The sequence below is a fragment of the Eurypyga helias genome, unplaced genomic scaffold (genome assembly GCF_000690775.1).
Source record: "Eurypyga helias isolate BGI_N326 unplaced genomic scaffold, ASM69077v1 scaffold33734, whole genome shotgun sequence".
In the NCBI taxonomy this organism is placed as follows: Eukaryota; Metazoa; Chordata; class Aves; order Eurypygiformes; family Eurypygidae; genus Eurypyga; species Eurypyga helias.
The window spans coordinates 3,644-27,058 of record NW_010247479.1 but is presented as its reverse complement, the minus strand read 5'-3'; the positions used below and the strand labels follow the sequence as shown (position 1 = coordinate 27,058).

The window sequence follows — 23,415 nt, the reverse complement described above, 5'->3', positions numbered from 1 at the left end:
TCAGGCGCGCAGCGGCGCCGGGAGCGGCTTCGCTTCCAAGTTGTCGGAGTAAGTAAGAACTGCCCGAGCTCCCCCCCCGCCCCGCTGGGTCAGGGTTGCTTCGAGCGGCCGCCCTGGTCTCCAGTGGTGTTTGCGCTATATTTTTCCTTTTTTTAACGTTGTACCAATGGTTTTGTTCAGTTGGCTGTTAGATTCATAATCTGTTGCTTTAGTAGCGGTGGATTCCAAATGCTTATGGTTGGTGTTTCTGGGGTGCTTGTGTTGGGATGGGCGGGGGGAAGGTATGAGATGCCTGTCTCGGTCTGTAAAGTGAGTCTGTATCAAAAAATCGAGTGAACAAATTGGATGCTTCTGGCTAGATGACAGAAATCTGCATGCTCACTGATGCAGGATGGTTTAGAAAGTTTCTCGGTGAAGTGCTCTCAAATTCTCCAGCTTTATCTCGTGCCGTATCTCATGTTTACGGTGTGCTTCTGCACACGGGATAGCAGAAAAGAGACGGGGAGAACAGGAGGGTGCTAACTTGTGTTCAGTGCAGTCCGTGTAGGATAGCAGGCAACCCTGCCCGGCGCTTCCTCTGTGCTAAGGAATGTTACAGCTCCAGTCATTGTGTCCAAGCAGCTGCTTTTCCGTATCTGTGCTCCCAAATTTTCCAACTTTTCCTTGAGCTACTCCGAGTGGAGCTGAGATGATTCTTTAAAACACAGTGATGTACTATAGTAAGGACAGGACCTTGCTTCCCTGATGTTGTTTTTTTTTTTTGGGGTGGTGGGGGGATGCTGTATAACTGAACTTCCGTTCCAGCACCCGTCTTCTGTGCCCACTTTAACTGTGGTTTCTTTGAATGCTCTGCAACACACAGTATCATTTTGTTGGTCCCTGCAGGCTGGCTTGACTGATGCTCCTGCCGGGTGCAGAGCCTGTATCTTCTCACCGAGGCCTGAAGCAAATTCCTGTAGTGAGGAAATTGCAGGCATAGATAGTGATTCTTCACGTGTGAACTTCCGTTTCCAGTAAACCCTATTCCTTCGTTATTGCACAGCACGAACCCTGCTCAGCACCAGGGAGGGGCAGAGCAGGGAATAGCTCTTGAGTAATTTCACTAGGACACATTGGAGACTGGATGTGCTCTTGAAACAGGAGAGATGTGTTAACAGATTGTTCCACGAGACGATTCTGAGGAGCGTCTCGCACGTTGGCAGTGTAAGTTAGCTTGTCTGCCTTGGTGTCTTTAAATAGGGTATGGTGATGTGACGTATTCTTAGAATACAGTAAATACACGTTTCTCATAGCGTCAGAAATTCTGGGCAAAGTGCAGTATTTCTTCAGAAGGATAACAGCAATGCCAACTTGTTAAAACACGCAGCATGTTGGCGGGACCGGATTGTGAGCTTATTTGCATCACTTGGAAACAGTTTAAGGCAGTATTTCCTGAGCAGGCTGCTTCTCTCGTCATCCTGTTGCTTAATGTATCAACCACTTCAAGCAGGGCAGAGATCATGTCATGGATAAAAAGGGTTCTGAAGAATTGAGCTAGGGTTTGATACCTAATTTGCTTTGGGGGGCATTTTTATAGAGGGGGGAAAAAGCTAATTTTATTATGACCATAACATTCTACAGGTGTAAAAACACAAAATGCACTGCTTGCTGATTTGGGGTTTTTTCCTATTTAGCATATAGTATGTGCCCACACTGGCTGAATATAGGAGCCCAGAGCAGTTTGACATCCTCCTGAGTCTGTGCAACCTATTAGATATTCTCTGCGAAGTCAGTGTCTGTCAGGTCTGTTAGCTTACTTCAGAAGGGAGTTTGGTTTTTTTTTTTTCAATTTAAAATTCAATATATCCAGTACCAATAAGAATTTAATCGAGAAAGAAATTAATCATAGTAATTACATGGAGGACGTGCTGTATGTGACTGGAGTGTAAGCAGCAGTGTACAGCCCAATTTTAATAGTTTCTTGAAGCATGAGTGACCATCCAGTTCTCTAGCACATGTTTCTTGAAAACATATTTCTTGGGGTTTAATTGCCTTATTACTGCTTTATAATTCTAGCCAGTTGATTTGAGCATTTTTGCTTTTGTCATTTAATCACAACAATTTATTCTCAAATCAGAGGGAATATATGAAGGAAGAGGTGGAGGAGTGTGCTGAAGATGAGGCGACTGAATCGGAAGAAGACCTTGAATTTGATGAAAGAATTGGATGCCTTTCCAAAGGTTCCTGAAAGCTATGTGGAGACTTCAGCGAGCGGAGGCACAGGTAGGCCTTACTGAGATGCTGACATGATTCATGTTGGCTGTTAGCTCAGTCTAGCATGCTCTGGGAATAGAAACATCAATAGCAGGAAGACAGGCATCTGTGTTCATTTGAAACTAGCCAAAATTGGTTTCTTGATTTCTTTTGTGGACTGACAAAGCTCATCTTCTTCAAGGAAAGACATAGTATCTTACCCAAATAGATGACATTCATCACTCATCTCAAGGGAGATTTCTGTGCAAAACTGGTGAGACCCAAACCAGTGTAAAGGTTCACTGTAAAAGCTTCTAACCCATTACAACTGGAAAGGTGCTGTGCCAAGGCTGTGATACAACTTCCTCTCGTTCGTTGTCTCACTAAGCCCTTTTCTCTGTGTCAGGTTTCTGGGTGAGGCTGTGTCAGCATGAGCTGAAATGCAGGTTGGATTCATCAGCTCTGTGCTTTCATAAAGAGGAAAAACATTCTCCAGAAGTGTCCAAGAGCCATCTTAGTTAAGCATCAGGATGAAGAGCAGCTTTCTAGAGCTTTTTGTCTTGAGGGTGTAGTTGTTTTTAAGAGGAAGGAAAGCCCTTTGAAGAACTAACAACTCTACTGCAGGGCATGTGCTTGTACTGTACTTACCTGTCACTTGAGCTTCTTTCAAAAGCCATAGCTGTAAGAAGTACCTTTTCTATATGTATCTGAACAGAAAATTGTGCCTGTAAGTTGGGTGGAGTTAGGGGTACCCTGATGTGGAAATAGTGAGTTCATCTGTTGGATTATTGGACTTGCAGTTAGATAGGAAACTGCTAGCAGTTAGTTTGAAATAGAGGACAGAAATCTCTTTCATTTGCGATTATGACTGAAACTCAGTTGAATAACAAGTACGAGAAGCAATTGCAATCTACAGATAGGCCTTTGAAGTTATTATGCCACTTGTAGTGTAGAAGTAAATATCACAAGGATCTGTATCACTTTGCTATGTTTCCTCAATTGCACTGTTAATAATTAAAGGGTTATTGTGTATAAAATAATCTCTAAGAGCTGATTAAATAACCTTGTTAACGTTAGTCCCAGTTCCAGAGAAAGCGAGTGGTTTTTCTGTTGTAATTTGCAGAAAAACAATAAATGCTTAAAAATTGATTTTTTTGTAGTATAGCACCATCCTTCATGAGAACTTCATTTTGCTGTAGAGTGCCTGAAGGATTTCTCAACACCAGAAGTTACTTTAGCATTCTTTTGTTTATCCCAGTAGCCTTATGAATGACAATATAGGATTGTCTTACTCTGTACCATTATAAGATTGTATATACTATTCCCATTTCATTCAGGATTACAGTCCCAAGTTTACTTTCTCTGTGTGATAGGTCTTCAAAACATACCAAGGCTCTGTTGTCAGCCTTTCAGTGCCTTAAAATCCATTTTGCAAAAGAAGTACTGGTCTCTCAGGCTGAGGCTCCAGCTCTGGTGCTGGGAGAACCTTCAGAAAAGAGGATCTGTCTGGAAATTCTACAAGACTTTACTTTCCTGTTTAGATCCAGAAACACCTTTGTGCTGAATTACGCAGTAAGCAGCTGCGTCTCAAGTTGTTTCCTCGTGACTTTGGATAGACAGTATAGTTCCAGCTTTCCTGTTGCATAGCTGGGGTGAGTCTGGCCTGCTGGGCTCCGAAAGGAAATTGATAGCCAGAACAATTAACTGATCAGTGCATCTGATGTTCGCAGTGTGCATTGACATGAAGGCTTTCCTATAGATGATGGTTACATAGCTTCAGCTGAAGGCTACAACTGGAAACGCTGCTGATCAATGCAGCAGCCAGTGGCTTATTTCTGACCTGGCAGGACAATGCCCTCACTCCCCCACTGCCACCTCTGGGCTGTGGAGCCAGTTCACTGTGTAGTGAACTGAAGCCCATCAACCACAGGCGTGTGTTTTTCTCAAGCTGCCCCTCACAGACTCTGTAGAAATACTCCAGAGGATGCAGATGGAAAATATACACTGTCAGAGGATGCAGATGGAAAACATACACTGTCAGTAAGCTGTACAAAGCACTACTGGGCACCACAACTGAAGCTTTTTCAATTTAACAAAAGCCATGATTTAATAAAAGGGGCGTAGCAGGTGCTTCTGTGCATCCGTTACTGTTTTCTGGCTGTGTGCGGCAGGATGATCTTCCCTTTGCATTGTATGACTTTGCAAGTGTGATGAATGGGCTGCTTTGGAGATAAGCGAGGCACGCGTACCATTGAATTATATCAGTCAGTTTTCTTCCTAAAACTAATTTCAAATTAGTTCTTCACTTACTTAGCTGCTGGTAGAATGAATAGCTATGTGTTGCTTATTGCCAGAGGGAGAATTGTTTGGAATACTGGGGTGGGAGTGCTGACTGAGCAGCTATGCATGAGTGATATAATCAAGCCACCTTTTTCTAACTGGACAGAGCATGTAATGCATATTATTTCTCTTGTCTGATACTGTCTTGGCTCTGAAACTAGACATAAAAAAATTGTTGTAAAAGCTTAGGTTGTAGACAAGTGGAGTCTTGAAGGGGTTTCAAGGTGCGTTTTCTCCTTCTTTTGTGCTTGAATTTAGGATTGAGGTTGCCTAGACCATCCCTGACAATGATTTGTGGGAATTTTGGTTTATATGTAGAGGAGGACCTATCCTGTTATTAAATCTTCTGTATAGGGATTTCACAACCTCCCCATCATTCTAGTATTTGACTGTACTTAGTGTAAAAAGTACTTTCTTGATGCAAAGTTAGGACTTGTTCTTTTCCCTCCTATGTAGAAACTAGTACTGAAGTTATGAAAACATTTTTCGAAGAGCAGCGTATGCGTTTATAAATCCAAGATACTCGTATTGTACTGGTAATGCTCAGATTCTGGGATTGTTCAAATTTTGTTCTCGTGTTTCTGAATAACATTTCTCACAATCTAAACTCTTTTCACCACTCAGTTTCCCTGATAGCATTTACGACAATAGCTTTCCTGACCGTAATGGAGTTCATGGTGTATCGGGACACATGGATGAAATACGAATATGAAGTAGACAAGGATTTTACTAGGTATTTTTTTAATTCATTATAATTCCTCTTAAAATATAAGCTGTTTGCATTTCAGGAAAGAATGGCTTTAAAGTGTTTGTGACTTGCAAGCAATTTATGATTGAAATGAAAAATGGAATACTAAAGGGACTTGATTTTTCTCTTGTTGATCGATTTGGATTTTTTCTTTTCTGGAATCCATGAAGAGAGAAATTGAGATTGCTGCAATGAAGTCATCAGAAGACTGTAGGTTTGCTGGAGTCCCCTGAGGAGTTGTTAGCTAACAATTCAGAGGACACTGTAATACATAACTCCACATCAGTTATGTAAACCCACCGGATTTGCGTGACGCTTACACGGTATATTGCCATTACACGTTGTGCTGCTTGACATGAACCTTAAGCACTTGAACTTTGACTCCGTTATCTAGAGATTGCTGCTGATCTTGTCTCCAGCTACGGCTTCCAAGACTGGCTGAAGATACATTTGCTCTTGGTTTCCTGTGCTTGTCTGGGCTGCGTTCGCCCCTTTTCCTGCGGTCGTCAGGTGTCCGTGAGAAGTTAATGGGAGATTTTGTGCACTGAACACATTGAAATATCACGCATACAGAACTGAAATAACTTCAAAAGCTGTTTTACTGGTTGCTGTGGTAACAAGCTGAAGACATGGATATTAATTGGATATCTTATATGTCAGAAATACCAAAGGTTTCTGTAATGAAAAAATAAGAAACATGAGAAATTTAAGGGAGATGCATCAAAAACTCAAGTTAGAGTAAATCCATTCAGACAGATGGGAGTTTCACATTTAGGTCTTTGCTAAAGTAAGTTCTTTCCCAAGTGAAGCTATCACACGGGAAGGATAGTTTAGTGGTTAAGAGACTATGATGGGACTTGAGAGGTGTCCTGCTGCAGATTTTCCAGTTTGATTGTGGGCTGATCACTCAGCCTGCACTTCTGTGACAGTTTAAACCAGTGGAGGTTGGTGTCACTTCAGCTGCTTTTCTCCTCTCTACTGACCATGTCTGAGCCCGACTCGAGCCGATGTTGAATCCTTGGCTCATGTCATTTGTTTGTGGTCAGCTGAGTTCCCAGAAGCAGCTCTCTGGAGGAGATAGGACCGTATGGATATAGTGAGGGGATTTATTCATTACAGTTAAAGATATTTTTGTGAAACTAACATGAAAACCAGTAGGAAATGCCCAGAATATTGGGGAATGCCACACAATCGGACTTTTGGGATGATAGAGTGTTTTGGGATGTTGGGTTTGATTTTTTTTTTTTTTTTTAAATCAACTCAGTTTTAGATTGTCCTGATCCACTGTGTTCTGTGCAATTTATTGCACTGTTGTATTTTCGGTGGGTGGGGAGTATAAAATATTGAAAACTATATATTCTTAACAGGAGTCTGACGACACTCTTGGGCCAGTAATATTTTCAAAATCCTGTTAGGAGTTTCATTGTAAAAATCAACAAGGAAATCTGATGCTGTGATGTCTTAAGTTACAAGTGGTCATCAGTGCTTTAATAATTCAAAGTCCATCTTGGTTCACCCAAATTTTAAACAGCTTAAGTTTATATCTATTGGTGTAAATTTTGTTATTTGACTGTGTTTCTGCAAGTAATCTGAGGATTTTAGTAATGTATCTCTTGATACATGTACTGTATGTTACTCACTAGCTTTTTGCCTTTTCTTTTTCCTTCCAGTAAGTTAAGAATCAATATTGATATAACGGTCGCCATGAGGTGTCAATGTAAGTATTCCATCAGTGAAAGTTTTGTAACACTTTAAAGGCTCTACAGAGTATGGGTGTGCTTGCACTATAGTTGGATATTGTTCAAAATATCCTAGCAGCGAGATTTCTTCTCATCTTGATGGTATGTAGTGATCTCGATGGCATGTGACTCACTGGAAGAATTGGTAGGAGATGTGAAGAAAAGTATTTATGCTATCTCGTTCTCATCTCGCAGAACTTCCATTTGTCTGTTAGCAAAAAAAGGATCTGTTGTTCCAGTCTCTCTCTATCTAGAACATTCTAAAAGCTCATTGAGAGACACAACTTTTGAATTTATCACAACTCTTATTTCTTTATGAGCTGGGCAAATATTAACCTGGTCTACTGTTTAACAGTACTGGAACCATCAGGTAATTTCATCTCCTGATGATTGTATGGATGCCTTTACCATTTAAAGGCAATGCTTACTATTCTTTTGACATCATTTGGGTAATGAACCATTATTTGTATGGTTTAGTTTTGGTTGTCCTGGACTGAGAAAGTGTGAGAATACTACTGCTGCCAGGGATGCAAGCAAATTTTCAAGACTACTTTTTTTTTTTTTTTTTTTGGCTAAGTTAAACCTTGCATTAATTGTATGGTACATCAATAGGGTTAGGGGTTAGGGCAAACTATAATTGTATGGTCAGTACCATACAATTTGTGTTTGTCTCACGAGTATTAATTCAAAAGTCATCCCTTCTTACTCTTCACATTTTCTTTTAATATTTTTCAATAATTTTTGTAGTTAGCCTAAGAAATTTTGAAAATTCTGGTTTTAATTTTTCTTTTTAAATTTGAAAATAAACAAAACTTTCTCCTCTGTTTTGACTGGCCTTGGTTTGGATTCAGTGTTTATGAAACTGGAAGAAAGGTTTATGTATGATAGATACTAGAAAGCTTGTGTATGTGGTCCATACAACATAACAGAGGGTGTTCTGTCAGTGAGGAAATACTGCAAATCTGGAAAGTTTGTTTTGGTCACTGCGCATCAGCTGATGATACTCTGATATGATAGCTTGATAAGTAGGATTCTGTGGTTTCCCCTGCCTCCCAGTAATCTGCTTCTTGCCAGATTTGTTGTCCTTTTGGTTTGGACTTGGTTAACAAGGTATAGTAACTTATACTGAAAGTTTACTGCTGTACTGAGAAACTTCATTTCAACTTGAACTTTTTTTTGTTTGTTTATGATCATCTGTATGACTCAATATTTCTCTTCCTGTTTAACATAGATGTGGGGGCTGATGTTCTGGATTTAGCAGAAACAATGGTCGCCTCTGCAGATGGGCTAATCTATGAACCAGTAAGTTGATTCTTACCCTTTTATTTAAAAAGGAAATTGTCCTTTACTTGATGTGGAACACTGCTGGGCTGGCTTGTTTGCTTGTATTTTTGTCCCCCACAACTGGGCTGCACAGAACCTCCCCAGGTATTGTCTGATCCTTGAGTGAGGTCTGCAGTACTTCCCCCAGGAGTCTCCTAGGGAAGAAGGGTAGCACTGGGATTCTTGTGTGTTCACTCTCTGCCAGCTCAGTGCTTCTTAATAAGGTAGTGGTTTCTATAGGAATTTATTTTTACATGTGCGAATTCTAGGGAAAAATGCTAACAGTATGTGATCTGGAAGGAAAACTATCAGAGCTCTCATAAGAAGAGAATTGCTGTACCTGCCTTTTAACTAGAAGAATACTAGGATTCTAAAAAGGTGCACAAAGTCATCAGGATAGCCTTATAATATGGAATGACATTAAAGATTGTAAATTGGGTTAGTGTCCTTTTAACTTCTTTATTGTGAACTGAAGGCGCTGGAACTGTGTAAGCCTATGCTCTTCAAGTGGGTTTGCTTGCGTAATACAATAAGCTTTGAAGAAATTATGCTGTATGAAAGTAATTTATCACTAGCAGAAAACCTACTAGAGAATGTAACTTCCTGCTGTAATTATTACATTCTCTAATGACTGAACCATATTCCAAATTACAATAGTTTAGTCCAAATTCCTCCTCGTGTGTGTTAGCAGGAGGAGATGGCTGAATGGGAGCATGTGCTCAGAAGGAACTTGGTTTTGTTTATTTGTTTCCTTGGAACATTTCCTCTTTTTGTCTGGACAGTCATCGCTGTGCCGCTGCGTGCTAGCAGTTGTCCCAGTGATTATAGTCTTAGCGGTACTTGATCCCTCTTGGCCATAGCTCTGGTTGGTTCGAGCATTAATTGCTGTTGAATTTACTATCTGGAGTACGTCGGTGCTAACAAGACGGAGATTTGAATTCACTGCACAGATGTTACTGGTGGTTGAAGTATAGCAGGTCTGGTACCTGGCCTTGAAGGGCTTGTCTTAAATGCTCAGTGTGGGATGACCCTAGAAATAAACACTCTGCACCCGGACTTTCAGAGATCGCTCCTCTGCTTGTTTCATTGCTGTTTGCATGGAAACCATGCATGTCAGCTAGAATTAAGTTGCCATTGACTGCTGCTTCTGTCCCATGTTAGTCAAACACTAGAGGGGCAGAAACTGCTGACTGACATTATGAGAGCTTTAGGAAAGATGCTGAAGTTATAAATGCAAAGAAGTGAATAATTCTGGGGGGAAGGGACAGAAATTTCCATACTTGACCATTAAATGTATTATTAAAGTGCAAAGTCCTTTCATAAACTCCAGTATGTATTACCAAGTGTGAAGTTGATTGTAACTCCCAACCCCTTCCCACACCCCAGTTCCCTTCTGGGTTTCATGGATGGACGTCGATGCTTCCTGCATGTTAATTCGGTGTGTTATTTTTGTTTCAGGTAGTATTTGATCTCAGCCCACAACAAAAAGAATGGCAAAGGTAAGACGCTGAGATGCATGCCTCTGGTTTGTATTATTTGTACTGGAAGTGACTTTGAGGTACAGCAGCGTCACAAAGCAGAACCACATCTTGGGTCTGACAGGTCCTGCTTGTAACTTAAGGGTGCAAACTGTTGAAAGGATATTAATTTGCTTTGCCTTTCTCATAATCTGAGATCTCTGTTATGGAAAAAATGGGGTTTGGACTTGTGTAATTGGCTCATGCAGTTGCAAGCCAAGATGTATGGACTCACTCAACTCATGTTTCCAGACGAATGCTTGGTAGCACAAGTTTTAATTGCGGGTTCAGACACGTAACACAGATGGCTTGATACCTTAATGTCAGAGCTGAACCATAGTAACGTATTGGCATGTTCTTGCAAAAGTAAATGAGTTTGAGTATTTCATTGACATGCTGTTTATCTGGAATTAAACTGGAATTGCTTGGTTATGTGTGTGATCGCTGTACTGATGGTCTTGTAATAGAACCTGAGGCTTATTTGGGAGTCTGGCTAGTTTGGGTATTTTGTTAACACGCTGTGAACACCAGAGCTTTAAGCTCTGTGTAAAATACTATTCTTAAAGTTTATTTTAACACTTTAATATTGATGTGAACCTTGCTAATGTTTTGATTTATAACCTGCAGCTGAAGCTGATTATTAATTGTGAAGTTAATTTTTTATTTCACTGTGGCATGCTTTCACATTTGCCTGTGTAACCTTTAGGATGCTGCAGCTAATTCAGAGTAGGCTGCAGGAAGAACACTCTCTTCAAGATGTGATATTCAAAAGTGCTTTTAAAAGTGCTTCTACAGCACTGCCACCACGGTAAGAAAAACTGGGATGTTGTGTTGTCATTCCCCTCTCCCTGCCCTATTCAATTAGACTTCACATTGTTTGAGAAGATAAGGTTGTAAGAAAAGACGACCTTGCTGCTTTTTGTTGCATTTTAAAATACTGAGTTTTCAACCTAGAGAAGGTTTCTAGGTTTTATGTGTGTGTACGTATATATGTATACATAATACAGACACACACATGAATGTGTACACACACCTTTTAGTCTATTTCATCTGACGCTTCCTTTTTAAAGTGAATTAGTAATGCCAAAGCAATACTAAATGAGAGTCTTTTTTTCTAAATGAGAGAGTATCTTTCTGTCCAGCAACTTTAAAGAGAAGTCCTGCTATTAGCTGTGACTTAGTATGTTATGGTTTTAAAAGAATCAACCATTGAATAAAAATGAGTTTTGTTAGTAAATGCCCTCATCTAAGATAACACTGTTAGAATTGTATGGAGAAGCCTTGCTGTTTACACTGTATTCCAGCTACCCTCAAAGTGCTGTGAGAATAATGCATAGAAGGCTTGGTCTGTCTGACTCTAGATGCTATGTGATTTTTTTGTTTTTCAGGGGAAAACGTTTTTCTTTCCCCTTAAAACAAAAAAGAGATGCACACACAAGCAAGCCATAAGTAAAACAAAACAAACACCAAAAATACTATAAGCACTTCCCATGTTGTAGCCTACCTGTTTGAGGACTAAATACCTCCTTGCTTTTTAAGGTGAGGCTAGAGAGAGCTCAAAAAATCTTTTGTCTCATTTACTTGATGCCTTCAGATTCATTAAGTTGTCCTGTGCCTCTCTGATGCTTGTTAGCGCAGTAATTGAGATGTATTTAAGCTTGAGATGTATTTTTAAAAAACATTTTTCCACCCTCACCTCCCTCTGAGGAACAGATTTGGAAATATGTTCTGAGTTGTGGACACCCCAACAAGTGTGGGAAGAGGAAGGTTTCATAAAAAATAAATTTTGAAGCTGTTCTTGCTACAGTGTTGTTAACGTGACTAATATATTTTGTTATGTTCATTGTAGCATTAAAACTTACCCAACTAAACCATTTTGGGTAGAAGTAATTGGAAGAAAAAAAAACCCCAAGGCAGCAAGATACACTTACGGTCTGATGTTTTCTGTTCACGTGTTCAGATATCATAAGTTAGCTTTGTTGGCCAGATCTCTGAGTACAAGTACGAACAAAAGCTTACTGGTTTCATCAGACTGGCCTTTGTTAGATTCCTTCCCTTCCACCATCCCTGCTGTAATTCCAGAGGAATATGATAAGGAGAGTTAGATGGTAATGCTGTACCTTTATGCTAGGAAAAAGAAATCTAACTGTACTGCTGTTATTTCTGGTAGTGAATATTTTCAAGTACTCTTTATGTTGCTTTTGTTTAAACAGGGAAGTTAATTCATTCCAGTCTCCAGACGCCTGCAGAATTCATGGCCATCTCTATGTCAATAAAGTGGCAGGGAACTTTCACATAACTGTGGGCAAGTATGTTCTGTTCAATTCCTGAAAATAAAAGAACTGACTTCTGCATTCCGTATGGTGCATGCATGTATATGTGCTTTTACGCTTCTGAGTTCATGACTGGGTTTTTTTTTAACCTTCCCATATACACGCTAGGTGGTATTTTCCATGTGGTATCTTGTTTTTTGCAGAGTTAAAGCAAAATTTCTTCATAAGTTACTGAAACGATGCGGTGCAGTGCGTTGCTGCATGCAGTTTAGCGGTTATGAATTCCAGTGTCTTACGGGATGAAACACCTTGAAAATAGGTCCCCTGTCAGTGTGTGAGATGGAGTGGACTGCTTGTACTTGCCTCCATTCTTCAGGCCAGTCCAAACTCCTCCCTTCTGTTAGTACACAGTTCACTATCATGAAGTGTAGCTATGTGCCATGTCAGTGCTGAGATGACATCATTACAGAACCATCGTTAGGGAGCTAAATGCTAGTTCATCTTGATTCGAGGAGAGACTTTCGGCAATGGGATTCCCTTACACGCACTGCATACAAGCTCATTTCAACTCTTCTCTGTGCTCTCCAGCTCTGCTGTTCTCACTTGTCTTCCTGCCACCTCTCTCACCAGAGCGCTTCGCATGCACTCTGTACTCTAATTTATCCATGTGTAATTCCAGCTGCTCTCTGTTTGGGCATTTCTCCAAATGTCGCTTCTGTCTGGTCTTGTACCACCTCTTTGATTTGTCCCTAGATGTCCAACAAGTTAAGCCCTTTCAGAGCTGATCAGTTCAGCCTTTCATCTGTACTGCCGTCACTTCTCTTGTCCCGTCTCTTGTTCTGCAGTCCTGAATAATCTCTTACTTCCTTTTGCTCCTCATTACATCCGTACTTTTCTGCTAAGATGCTTTTTCTCTTCTTGTAGGCTTTTTAAATGGCTTTTTCTCACTGGCCACCTTTCTACCTTATTGCCTGGTTATTGTAGTTCTGTCTTGACTGATCTCACTGTCTTTCTCCACCTTCTGTTTGTCCAAAACGTCATGTGTTTGGCAACAGTTGAACTTCAGCTAGGTAAGGAGAGTTGCCTGCGTTACTGGCTGGACTGGTAGGGATGAAGCGTGGCTGAGAGACTCTTTTACTTCCCAGAGTTGCACTTTTCCCTCCCATTTTACTTTCTTTACAGGGCTGCAAACAGGTGCCTGGACCTGAAGTTAACTTGCTTAGGCTTAGAACAAGTACAGTAAAGTTTTCATTAGTCACTTGAGCAGTTCTGCAGCTTTTCACAGGGTAGCCTTTGGTGGATCTTTTAGTAGCTTAGTGACTTGATGTGTTTTTGACACGTCTAAAAATGCAAGACACTAATTTTAATGTAAGAGGGTTTTCGTGAGTGTTATGTTTCTGTACCTTGTCACTCAAGCTGTCTGTATTTGGCAGTAATAAAAATGGCATACTTGTTTTTTATATGTGTATAAAAGTTGTCTGTATCTATATGCCTGTAAAACACACATCATATGTATCTTTATATATGCATATAATTTTTATATATATATAAGTATTTGTTGAAATAGAGGGGAAGAGGTAATTTTTCAACATAGGCCTGTTTAGGAAAACTGTCTTTTGTGTGCGTTCACTAAACAAGTTTTTCATAAACCACGTCTTGCTCTCTTTAGGGCCATACCGCACCCTCGAGGCCATGCACACTTGGCAGCCCTTGTAAGCCACGAGTGTAAGTCCTTTCTAGCATCTCCCTGCAAACGAGTGTCATTCCGTTCAGACTGCTGTCTCCTAGTTCGTACGTTAACGTAGGTTGCTGTTGGAAGGATGTGCTGGTTGAGCAGTTACACTGTAGATGAAGGTGAAGAATACTCTGTACAGTGTTACAACTCAGTAGTTAGTTACTTTCCTATGCTTAACACTTAGTATTATCTTCAGGTTGCTACTGCAGTAATAACACAGGAATCTCAGATGTACGTTGTTGAACACAGATACCATATGAAATTCCTGTATTTCAGTCCCAAGTACCTATTTCCTGCAAAATCTGTTTTTATCAAGTTCAATATTTCTGACCTTTGTTCTTAGAAACTTAGTTTTTAGGAGATGAGTCTAGATACTAAACGTGTTTTGTAGTTAATGTGAGGCAAGGGTGACTTACTGTGAAAATGAACTTGGGGTTGGTTAAACCTGCCCATGAATTTATGTTAACCCAAGTGTAGCCTACTACAGAGCTTACATGCTTTTGCAGAATTAGGCAACAGAGTAACTTGGTAGTTGCCTTATGCTTCCCATGTACATTAAATTTATGCAACTTCTGTCTTCCATTGCCTATGAGAACCCAAACTGAAGAATAACTTCAGTATTTGCCCAACTAGAAATTTCCTGTCATGAAATTTTAACTCTCTTCAGCTCCAGGGTTGATCCAGATGGAGTTATAATTTGGTTTAGAAGCTCTCTGGGAAAGAAACTGAATTTCTTTAAGTATTTTGGATTTGAGTTTGGGATGAAACATGTACGTAGATGTGTTGATATAGTCACAGGCACAAATCCAGTCAACTCTACACACCAGTGTTTGAAACACTCTTAGCATGCGTTTCCCAGTGTGAGAAATGTGTGCATCGTCTTCGCTGAGAAGGGTACAGGATCTAATAGTTTAAATTAATGTTGGTTTATTCCTCTGTATTGTCTTTCAGCTTATAACTTCTCTCACAGAATAGATCATTTGTCATTTGGAGAGCTTATTCCAGGAATTATTAATCCTTTGGATGGAACGGAAAAAATAGCAGCAGATCGTAAGTGCTGTGTGTTTAAAACGGCATCTTTTTTTCCATATTTTTCCAATGCTTACATTTAGAATATGACCATGTTTCATAAGTGTTGTGATTTACAAGTGGCATGTCCAGCTGAATTTGGTCGCGAGCAGTGCGCTGTTTGGTTGTCTGCGTGGCGCCTTAAAGGGGCGACTTCCTTTTGATAGCACGATCGCTGTGTTTCGCTTGAAGCTGCTTTGCAGTTTCTTCCAGGTTTGTGTTACGTTGAAGTGACAGTGTGTCTGAACAAATTGCAGAGAGTTTCGCAGCACGGGAGATTCATAGGTCTGCTTGTTGTCCTAATGGGGAAATGTGCATCTGATTTGGTTTAAACAAAACAGCATCAGGAGTCTTGGATTCTATTCCTGTATTTGGTTTGTCACTTCCATGGTGTATTTTGTGAGGCTGCTAGAGGGAAGGTTTGTGTATGCCTTTGTTTCTTCATGTATGAATAAAGGAGTATAGTAACCTACTTCACAGAGCTGCCTACGCCTCATCCTCTGACTTGCATTCCCCGGGAGAGCGAACCTTCTGAAGCTGCTGCTGTCTCTGTCAGTCAGCCTGTTCGCTTAGGGAATTGCACGAAGACAGAGCAATCGTTAAGTGCATAAGCATGGTGATTGCTTTAGAAGAATTCTGGAGAGGGCTGTCTAATTGAGAGAGAAAGCAGAGCCGGCTTGGAAGGGCTTCCAGCACTGTGTAGACAGTTTAATGGGTCAGGTGTGTATAAGCCACTGCTGAGATGTAGGTATCACGCAAAGTGTGTCTGTGTGAAACCTGTTCAGTTCTAGTGCCCTGGAAAACACTGCATCTGCATTTCATTTGAAGCTTTGAGCAGCCTGACATTAATGAATCTTTTCATTACATGGGTAAAATGTGAATTTCTCTGAGAACAAACGTGACATAGGCGCTGCTGGTGGAAACTAACTCTGATCATGGAGGTGGTGCTGACAGTGCTGAGACTTCTTGAAGAATGTTCCTAGTGTAAATGGCTGAGCTGATTGACTGTTTTAAATGTTATTTATTTCTGAATGTCTCAGATAATCTTTTACTCTGTACTTCATTCAACAATGAGATTTGTTTTCTTCTAGACAACCAGATGTTTCAGTATTTTATCACAGTTGTGCCAACCAAACTCCATACGTATAAAATTTCAGCAGAAACTCATCAATTTTCAGTGACGGAAAGAGTAAGTAGAAGTCAGGGAAGGGCATACAGAGAAAAATCTAACAGTGATTGTTCTTAACAAAAGCTCAAATGTGAAAATGGAGGCTTACTTGTACCATGGTTATGGAAACTCTGCTGGTATCAAGAGTCTTTCCAGAATTTTCCCATGCGCTGGATTTATGTGTAAATAATGTAATGCTGATGGCAAAAGATACCTGCTTGGTGACACATCCTAACTTCTTGCACTAGTGTTCTGCATCCGTGGATCCTGGAGTCTCATATTAGAATAAATGCTAGGTATCCAGTCATTTCCACTTCACTGGATGCTAAGAGTAGTGGGGGGCAGGGGGAAATACTGTAAGTTTTAGGTCTGTGATCTTATGTGTGGCTTTACAAATATTTAATTTACCTTTAGTTTTTTATCCATGTGGGAAGCAGACCGAAAAATGGAGCTCACTTGAAATGTCATGAACTTGGTTGTGGAGTGTTAGAAATGGAAGCAAAAGCAGTTTGTATGAAAAACTAATCACGCAGAAAGCAGCTCTGTCTCTCAGCTGTCCTGTCTAGCTTTTTTTGAACCACCAACTTTATTCTTCATGCTGGGGAGCTCTCATAGGCTTGCAGAGGCTTTTAATTCTGAATCCGTAAAGAAAGTAGTTCCTGCAGGATAGTACATGGCCCAGTCATAAGGTACTGGTTTTAAAGACTGCTGTAAGTAAGAAAAAGGCCTTGTGTACCCATTGCATGTCTCAGTTCCAGACACTTGATGTTTTATTCAAAAGCTAAAGGAAAAAAATCACTGCTGAAAGTTTAATTAACAAGGACAGGTAAAGCGAGAGGGAAGAAGAGGCCTTGGCTTGAAAGAAAACTCAGATTAGGATGGCAGTCCATGGTAATACAGTTTGTGGTGTTCTCCAAGGGAGAAAAATCCTCACAATTCTATGCTGTGCTTCTGAAAAGTACGTACCTCGGGGAAGTGGGATGGAGTTCATGTCTTGGGGTTCAGTTTGGGACAGGCGGGCCGCTGAAGGGAAAGGTTCATGCTAAAACTCGTGAAAGCTGGAGTAAATAGAGGAATGAAAGGGAATTTCATAATGCAGTGCACTCCCATCTGCTCCTGCTCTAACAGTCTGCTTCATGTTTTCTCTGCACAATCTCTGCAACAACTAAGGCACTCCTTAAACTTCTGGACATCACTCAACTGCTTATCTTACCCTTACTGCATATTTTTCATCTTGAATTGAGTTTTTCTCTCCTGCTCCGAAGATGGTTTCTGTCAATTAACTCTGCGGTCTTAGGTAGCTCTTTAATTTTTTTTGTGGGGATCTATTTTTTATGGAAGCTGCAACACAGTCGTGGGTTGCCTAGGAGAAACGCTTGCGCATAGTGGAGGTAAAGTGGCATTGCATGCTGGCTTGCTCTCGCTGTCTCGGCAGGCAGCCTTCTCGCCCATAAAGCTTGTTTGTGTTTATCTCTGGGAACCAAATAGCCCTAGCAAATACCCAGAGGAGCTGGGAAAGGCTATTAAGAACAGTTATTCACTGAACAACCGGGTGCATTTATTTTCTGAGAGGAGGCACGTGTGCAGACCTGGAGAAGGGTGGTCGGCTAGCCGTGGCTGAAGCTTGCGTACAGTGAGTTTCAACTGCCAGCGGCGAGCAGGCTGGGAGGCAGAGCGTGAAGGTGCGGGCAGAACAGTCTCCTCTGTTGCTGATGTTTGAGATACTCTGTTTATCTGTGTAAAAAGATTTAATTCTAGCAAGGCTTCACTGAGATATCTGGTGTTTTCAGCAGGTTTTAGCGACCAACGGTAAAATCTTGTGCAGCAGTAGAAGCAGACCAAAATGGTCTGCGGAAAAAGAGCTCTGTATCTTTTGAGGGTGGAGTTTTGGGAGTTCTTTTAACTTTGTATTTGTTTTTCACCATTTGACCTCAAAAGGCCACTAAGGCTTAGGGAAACAGTACAGGAAAAACAAGTTTTTGTCCCTTGCCAATGTTCTGGTTAACTGCCTTCAGTCTTCTCTTCCTTCTTGGTATGCCTGATCACCCATCCCCAGTGCTGAACATTGTCATGCTCTTGGAATATGGAAAGCATTCTGTGCTGTCCTGGGGTTTAACCCTTGCCAAGTTTCTGACCTGGTATCGTAACTGATGCATTGGTTTGGCATCCTTCTTACTTTGGTGGCAAAAGCAGCATGATGGTTTATGTCAGCAGTAGCTGGCTGGAGAAGTTGCCTTGTCTGTATTTTCCAAAGTGGTATTCTGCTTTTATTGTGGACTGTTTTCTGTGTGGCTTTTGAGGACAGACTGTTAAGTCTGCAGATGAAATAGAGCTGTGATATATTGCTGTTCTGTTCAGTCTTGCTTGTCTGTTTTCTCTACTCTTCTTAGCCCAGACGTGGCTGAGTTTGTCTTCAGCCAATTATGTTCTTCTCTACGCCCGTGTATGTTTTCAGCCAGACGTACCTGGCAGTGCATCTGTCAACACCTTTCACTAACAGCAGAATGACAGCAAACTTTTGAAAGAAACTTAAGATGCCGTTGAGGTTTTTTCTCCTGATAACTTTTATAAAAAGTTAGAAATGTATAGCAGCCACACTCTCCTCTGTGGGGTCTTTGGGTTTCATAATTTGGGCAAATGAGAAGAAACTGTAGAAGTTCCCAGATTAGGACTGAGGCGTCTGATCTGTTTAGAGGAGGTTTTTTGCCGAGGTGCATTTCTTGCTGTGTGACTGCTAACTGACAAAAAAGTTGAAAACAGGCCTGATACTGGTATTCAGTTTTCAGACCCCAGAAAATTTTGAAACGTCAACCTTTTTCCTTTGGTGTTTTTTTTCCTCCATCAAAGTAATGGATTATGGCATTATGTGTAGGTTTGCACTGAGGGGAAAAAATGGCATTGGTTTAATTTAACTGCAGCTTTTTAATGTACATTATGGTATACTCTAGTTTAGGGTCTTCCCTGATACTTTGAAGAACCAGCAATTAAATCCTCTGTGGCACATGAATCTAGAGATACGCTCCAAGGAAGAAGGAGGATGAAGCCTAATGAGTCTTAGATGCAGCATGTAGATTAGATACACCCTCTGGGAAAGATGCCATAGCTAAGACTGTTCAACAACTTACAGGTCTCCTGAAGGTCTCATCCTGCTGTAAGTGATTAATAGTAGTGCATAAAGTAGGAGGGGTTGGGGCACTGTGTTGCACCCATGCACTCGCTTGAGCTCACAGGCTAGGCCAGGACTGTGGCACTTATCCTCATAGGTACCAAAAGCAACCCAGTTGTAAACATCCTTGTTTCAAGGAGCACGTAAGCAGATCTTGAGAGGATGGTACCAGAGCATGGTAGTGAACACTGACATGCAGCAGAGAAGAACAGTGACCAGGAAAGTGCATTGTTAAACGACGTTTGACTTCTAGAAGGCACTGGCCAAAGTTATCTTGATGTTCCCTGGTCTTCTGTTGATTGCAGACTCTTGACTAGGTAGCTCTTGCTCATCATATCTCTTAAGATTGTTTTCCTTGTGACTAATAAGAAGTGACTAACTTGTGTTTCTCTCTCTTCTTTCAGGAAAGAGTAATTAACCATGCAGCTGGCAGCCATGGGGTGTCAGGAATATTCATGAAATATGATATCAGTTCACTTATGGTGACAGTGACAGAAGAACACATGCCTTTTTGGCAGTTCTTAGTGAGGCTCTGTGGCATTATTGGGGGAATTTTTTCAACTACAGGTAACTATCAGTGCTTTCCCTCTTAAGTTCTACCAGATTTTTTTTTTTTTGGCCATGGTGATTGTTATGGGTAAATTACAGGAGAGTCCCAAACCTCTATCAGGTTTAAGACAAGGTGCCTGTTTGTGTGCACAGAAATGTGCAGTGAAAGCTACTCATTTCTGGGGCCCTGGTATGCTGTTTCTGCTGTTCTGAGGGCTTGTTGTTTCCTTTTTGGTAACTATAGCATAGTTTATTTACTTCTGGAAGAGCAAGGAGATATATATGGAGAGAGAGAGAGATAGATAGGGATATATACACACAAACACCTGTATATATATACAGGTACATGCACAAAGAGACTTCTTATATTCTGTGTATTTCCTATAGTTGAGATCCAGTGCTAAATCAGTGCCAAAGTTTAGATAAAAATTCCATCTGAAGTAATTGGGAAGATTTTCCTTGTGTAACTGCTCAGCGTACTGCAAGATTTGCTCCTTCAAACAAAATAAAGTATGTTTAAAGGACACCATTCACTTATGAGTAATCAAGATACCGTAGTATGTCTTGACAGTTTATTTCTTTTCTTGGCTTTCTGCTTGAAGAGAGCATAGTAAAGAGGCCTTGAAGTAAGAGCTCTCTTTCAAAGTAGATATTTCTGTCCCACAGAATGTATTGTCTCCCATGAAAGCCAGGCAGAGGGAATTACACTTGCTTGGATAGCTTTGGCTGTACTTTTATTGATGCATTTCAGAATGTTAGAATTATTCCTGCCCTTGATTTTTCCTTTTTTATGTTAATTCCTCGGTGCTTTACCTACCAGTTTACTGTTTAGGTATCTTGTGGAGTTTTGTTGTAATGCTTCTCAAAGTGCTACAGTTTCACTACTTGTGAGAATTTACATCTTGTTTGACCTTGCAGGAATTTTACATGGCTTTGGAGGATTTGTAGCTGAAGTTGTTTTTTGCCGTTTCAGACTGGGCTCTCACAGACCCACATCGGTAAGAAAAACTTTAAGTATTGAGTGAGTGGTACAGCTACTTGAGGATGGAGGGTAAGGACAGCAGTGGGACTCAGTCCCAGCAGAATGCGAGGCTTGCAGTAAACCCTCCCGTTGACGTACATGTGAGCAGAGATTCAACAGCTTTTAAAGTGGTTGGAAAATCTAACACAGAAGGAAGCAAGGTGTTTTTTAAGAAGCTGAATTAATGAAACAGTGTCTCTTAGAGATTCCTCTGCTACAGTCCCTCCATCGTCCTTACTATATTCTTTTTATTTTCATATTGCTTCAAAACTCACATGTTTTCCAAGGCCTGGTCAGTCTCCCTCACTTATTCCGCTGCTTGGCCTGCTGACCGAAGCAGAGGCACCATGTGCTGCAGGGGGGGTTCATTGTTGCCGCGCATTAGCCTGTGGGCTACTGCCAGGCAGGGTGGAAGAGCTGAGCCGTCTTTTCCCGTCCCTCATTGGGCAGCAGTGGGATTGCTCCTCTAGCAACAGCTTGGTTTCACTTGCACTTCTCCTGTTGAAGCGGCCTTCATGGCTTCTGCCCTTCTGTCACGGTTTGCCAGCTGCTGAGGTTAGGTGAGTGGGAGGACAGGAGGGAAGACGAGCAGATTTATTTGAGAGACCAGGCAAAAGGCATACAGTAAATGCCCAGGAATAAAGAAGCGTGTGTTTTGGGGGAGGGAGGGGAGATGCTGTTGCCGTTAATAACACTTCATTTTGGTTTGGCTAGGTCCCGCTTCCTGACGGCCACACAAGCAACCACTTACCTCTAACGACAGACAATAGTATGCATTAGCCTCCTGAGAAAACGTTCTTTCTTCCTGCCTGATACAGAAGACAATTCTTTTTATAATAAAGAAAACATGGTGCAATGGGCTGAGGCAGCGCTGACGGGCAGCGAAAAACGAAGCCTTTACAAGAAAACCCCAACAAAACAACCGGTGTAATTTTTGTGTCTTTCTGTGTGCACACGGAGTCGTAGGAGGTCGTCAGATCGGTGAGGCGGTCCGTCCCCTGGAGACTCGAGGAGCGCTGCTGCCGATACAGCGTTTGTGGTGTAGCTGCACATCTTGGTGATGACTGCCAGTACCACCGGAGCACCCTGGTGATGTCGGTTCTGTGCCTGGGAAGGCTGGCAGAATCCAAGGGAAAAGAGCACAGCTGGGATGTGAGGAAGGGCTGGGCAGGCGCCAGAGAGGGACAGGAGTAGAGCTGGGGTGTCTCGGCGGCATGCGGACTGGGGTTTTGGTTTCTTGTTCATCTGCTGCGGTGGGGCCGGGGGCTCCGGTGCAGTTCTTAAACGTGGGGAGAAATCCTGAAGAAGAGGGAGACGAGCGAGCGCCTGGGCAGCAAGGTGGAGCTCAAGCCATAATGTTGGTTATCGCCACTGCCTTGCTGTAGTCCCACCATTCCTTAGTGGAAGAAACATGTGGAGCAGGGGACTTCCTCTGTGTTTTCCGAGGACTCTGAGGGGGGGGCTACCCTGTGCACAGTTTTTTGACTTGGAATAATAAACCTTTTAGCTAAGGCATTTGGTGACAGTAGCTTTGATAAAAGGCAGGGCTGCCTAGCAAGAGGTCAGGAAAGCTTTGTACACTTCTTTCTTGGAAAAGGAGTTACCTTGGTGCAGCCTTTGTTGTAGCCCTGCTGCTAGTGCGTGTAAATCCTGGAGATGGGGAGGAGAAGAGCGAGAAGCTGCCTTGTCATAGAATCACAGAATGGTTGGGGTTGGAAGGGACCTTAAAGCTCATCCAGTTCCAACCCCCCTGCCATGGGCAGGGACACCTTCCACTAGACCAGGTTGCTCAAAGCCTCATCCAGCCTGGCCTTGCGTTGGTTCAGCTGAACGCTGCTGGGAGCTGGGAGGCGCGCTAGCCTGTCGAGGAGTGGTGCCATTGGTGTCCGGGTGGTGGGTGACTTCAGGAAATCGGGCATTTTGTTACAGCTGATGAGAAGGGATGATGAAATTAATCCTTCCTGCTCAGGAGGGGTTTCGTAAAATAAAAGGAGAGAGCAATAGCGGTTTTGTATTTTAAACATGCAACTGAGGATGAATGTTACTAATGCAGATGGTACTTTGGGAAGCTGATCATCCTCTTACCGCCGCGCTGCTGGCGTGCACCTGTAGTTACAGTTACTCCACCGGGGTGAAAAATTAATCATACGATCCCTTCTCAGCAAAGCTGATTTAATAACGCATTAGGGGATGATGCTGACCCTGGCCTTGCTCAGCCAACCATATCCTGGGCTGTATCCAGAGCAGCGTGGCCAGCAGGTTGAGGGAGGGGATTCTCCCCCTCTACTCTGCTCGTGTGAGACCCCACCTGGAGTACTGTGTCCAGCTGTGGAGCCCTCAACATCAGAAGGATATAGATGGGTTGGAGCAAGTCCAGAGGAGGCCACGAAGATGCTCAGAGGGCTGGAGCACCTCTGCTATGGGGACAGGCTGAGAGAGTTGGGCTTGTTCAGCCTGGAGAAGAGAAGGCTCCAGGGAGACCTTATTGCAGCCTTCCAGTACCTGAAGGGGCTACAAGGAAGCTGGGGGGGACTTT

At 41.9% G+C, this 23,415-nt stretch overlaps 1 protein-coding gene across 1 annotated transcript; it reads left to right on the top strand.

Annotated features, from left to right (window-relative positions):
• The first annotated feature begins 2,116 nt into the window (after positions 1-2,116).
• Positions 2,117-21,798, top strand: ERGIC2 (ERGIC and golgi 2). Its single transcript, XM_010150743.1, has 13 exons — positions 2,117-2,262; positions 5,197-5,305; positions 6,991-7,037; positions 8,291-8,361; positions 9,841-9,881; positions 10,606-10,707; positions 12,113-12,208; positions 13,842-13,897; positions 14,859-14,957; positions 16,067-16,164; positions 19,714-19,876; positions 20,777-20,856; positions 21,594-21,798. The coding sequence occupies exons 1-13, from the start codon at positions 2,157-2,159 to the stop codon at positions 21,657-21,659; spliced, it is 1,134 nt and encodes a 377-aa protein (XP_010149045.1). The 5' UTR covers positions 2,117-2,156; the 3' UTR covers positions 21,660-21,798.
• Positions 21,799-23,415: the final 1,617 nt, after the last annotated feature.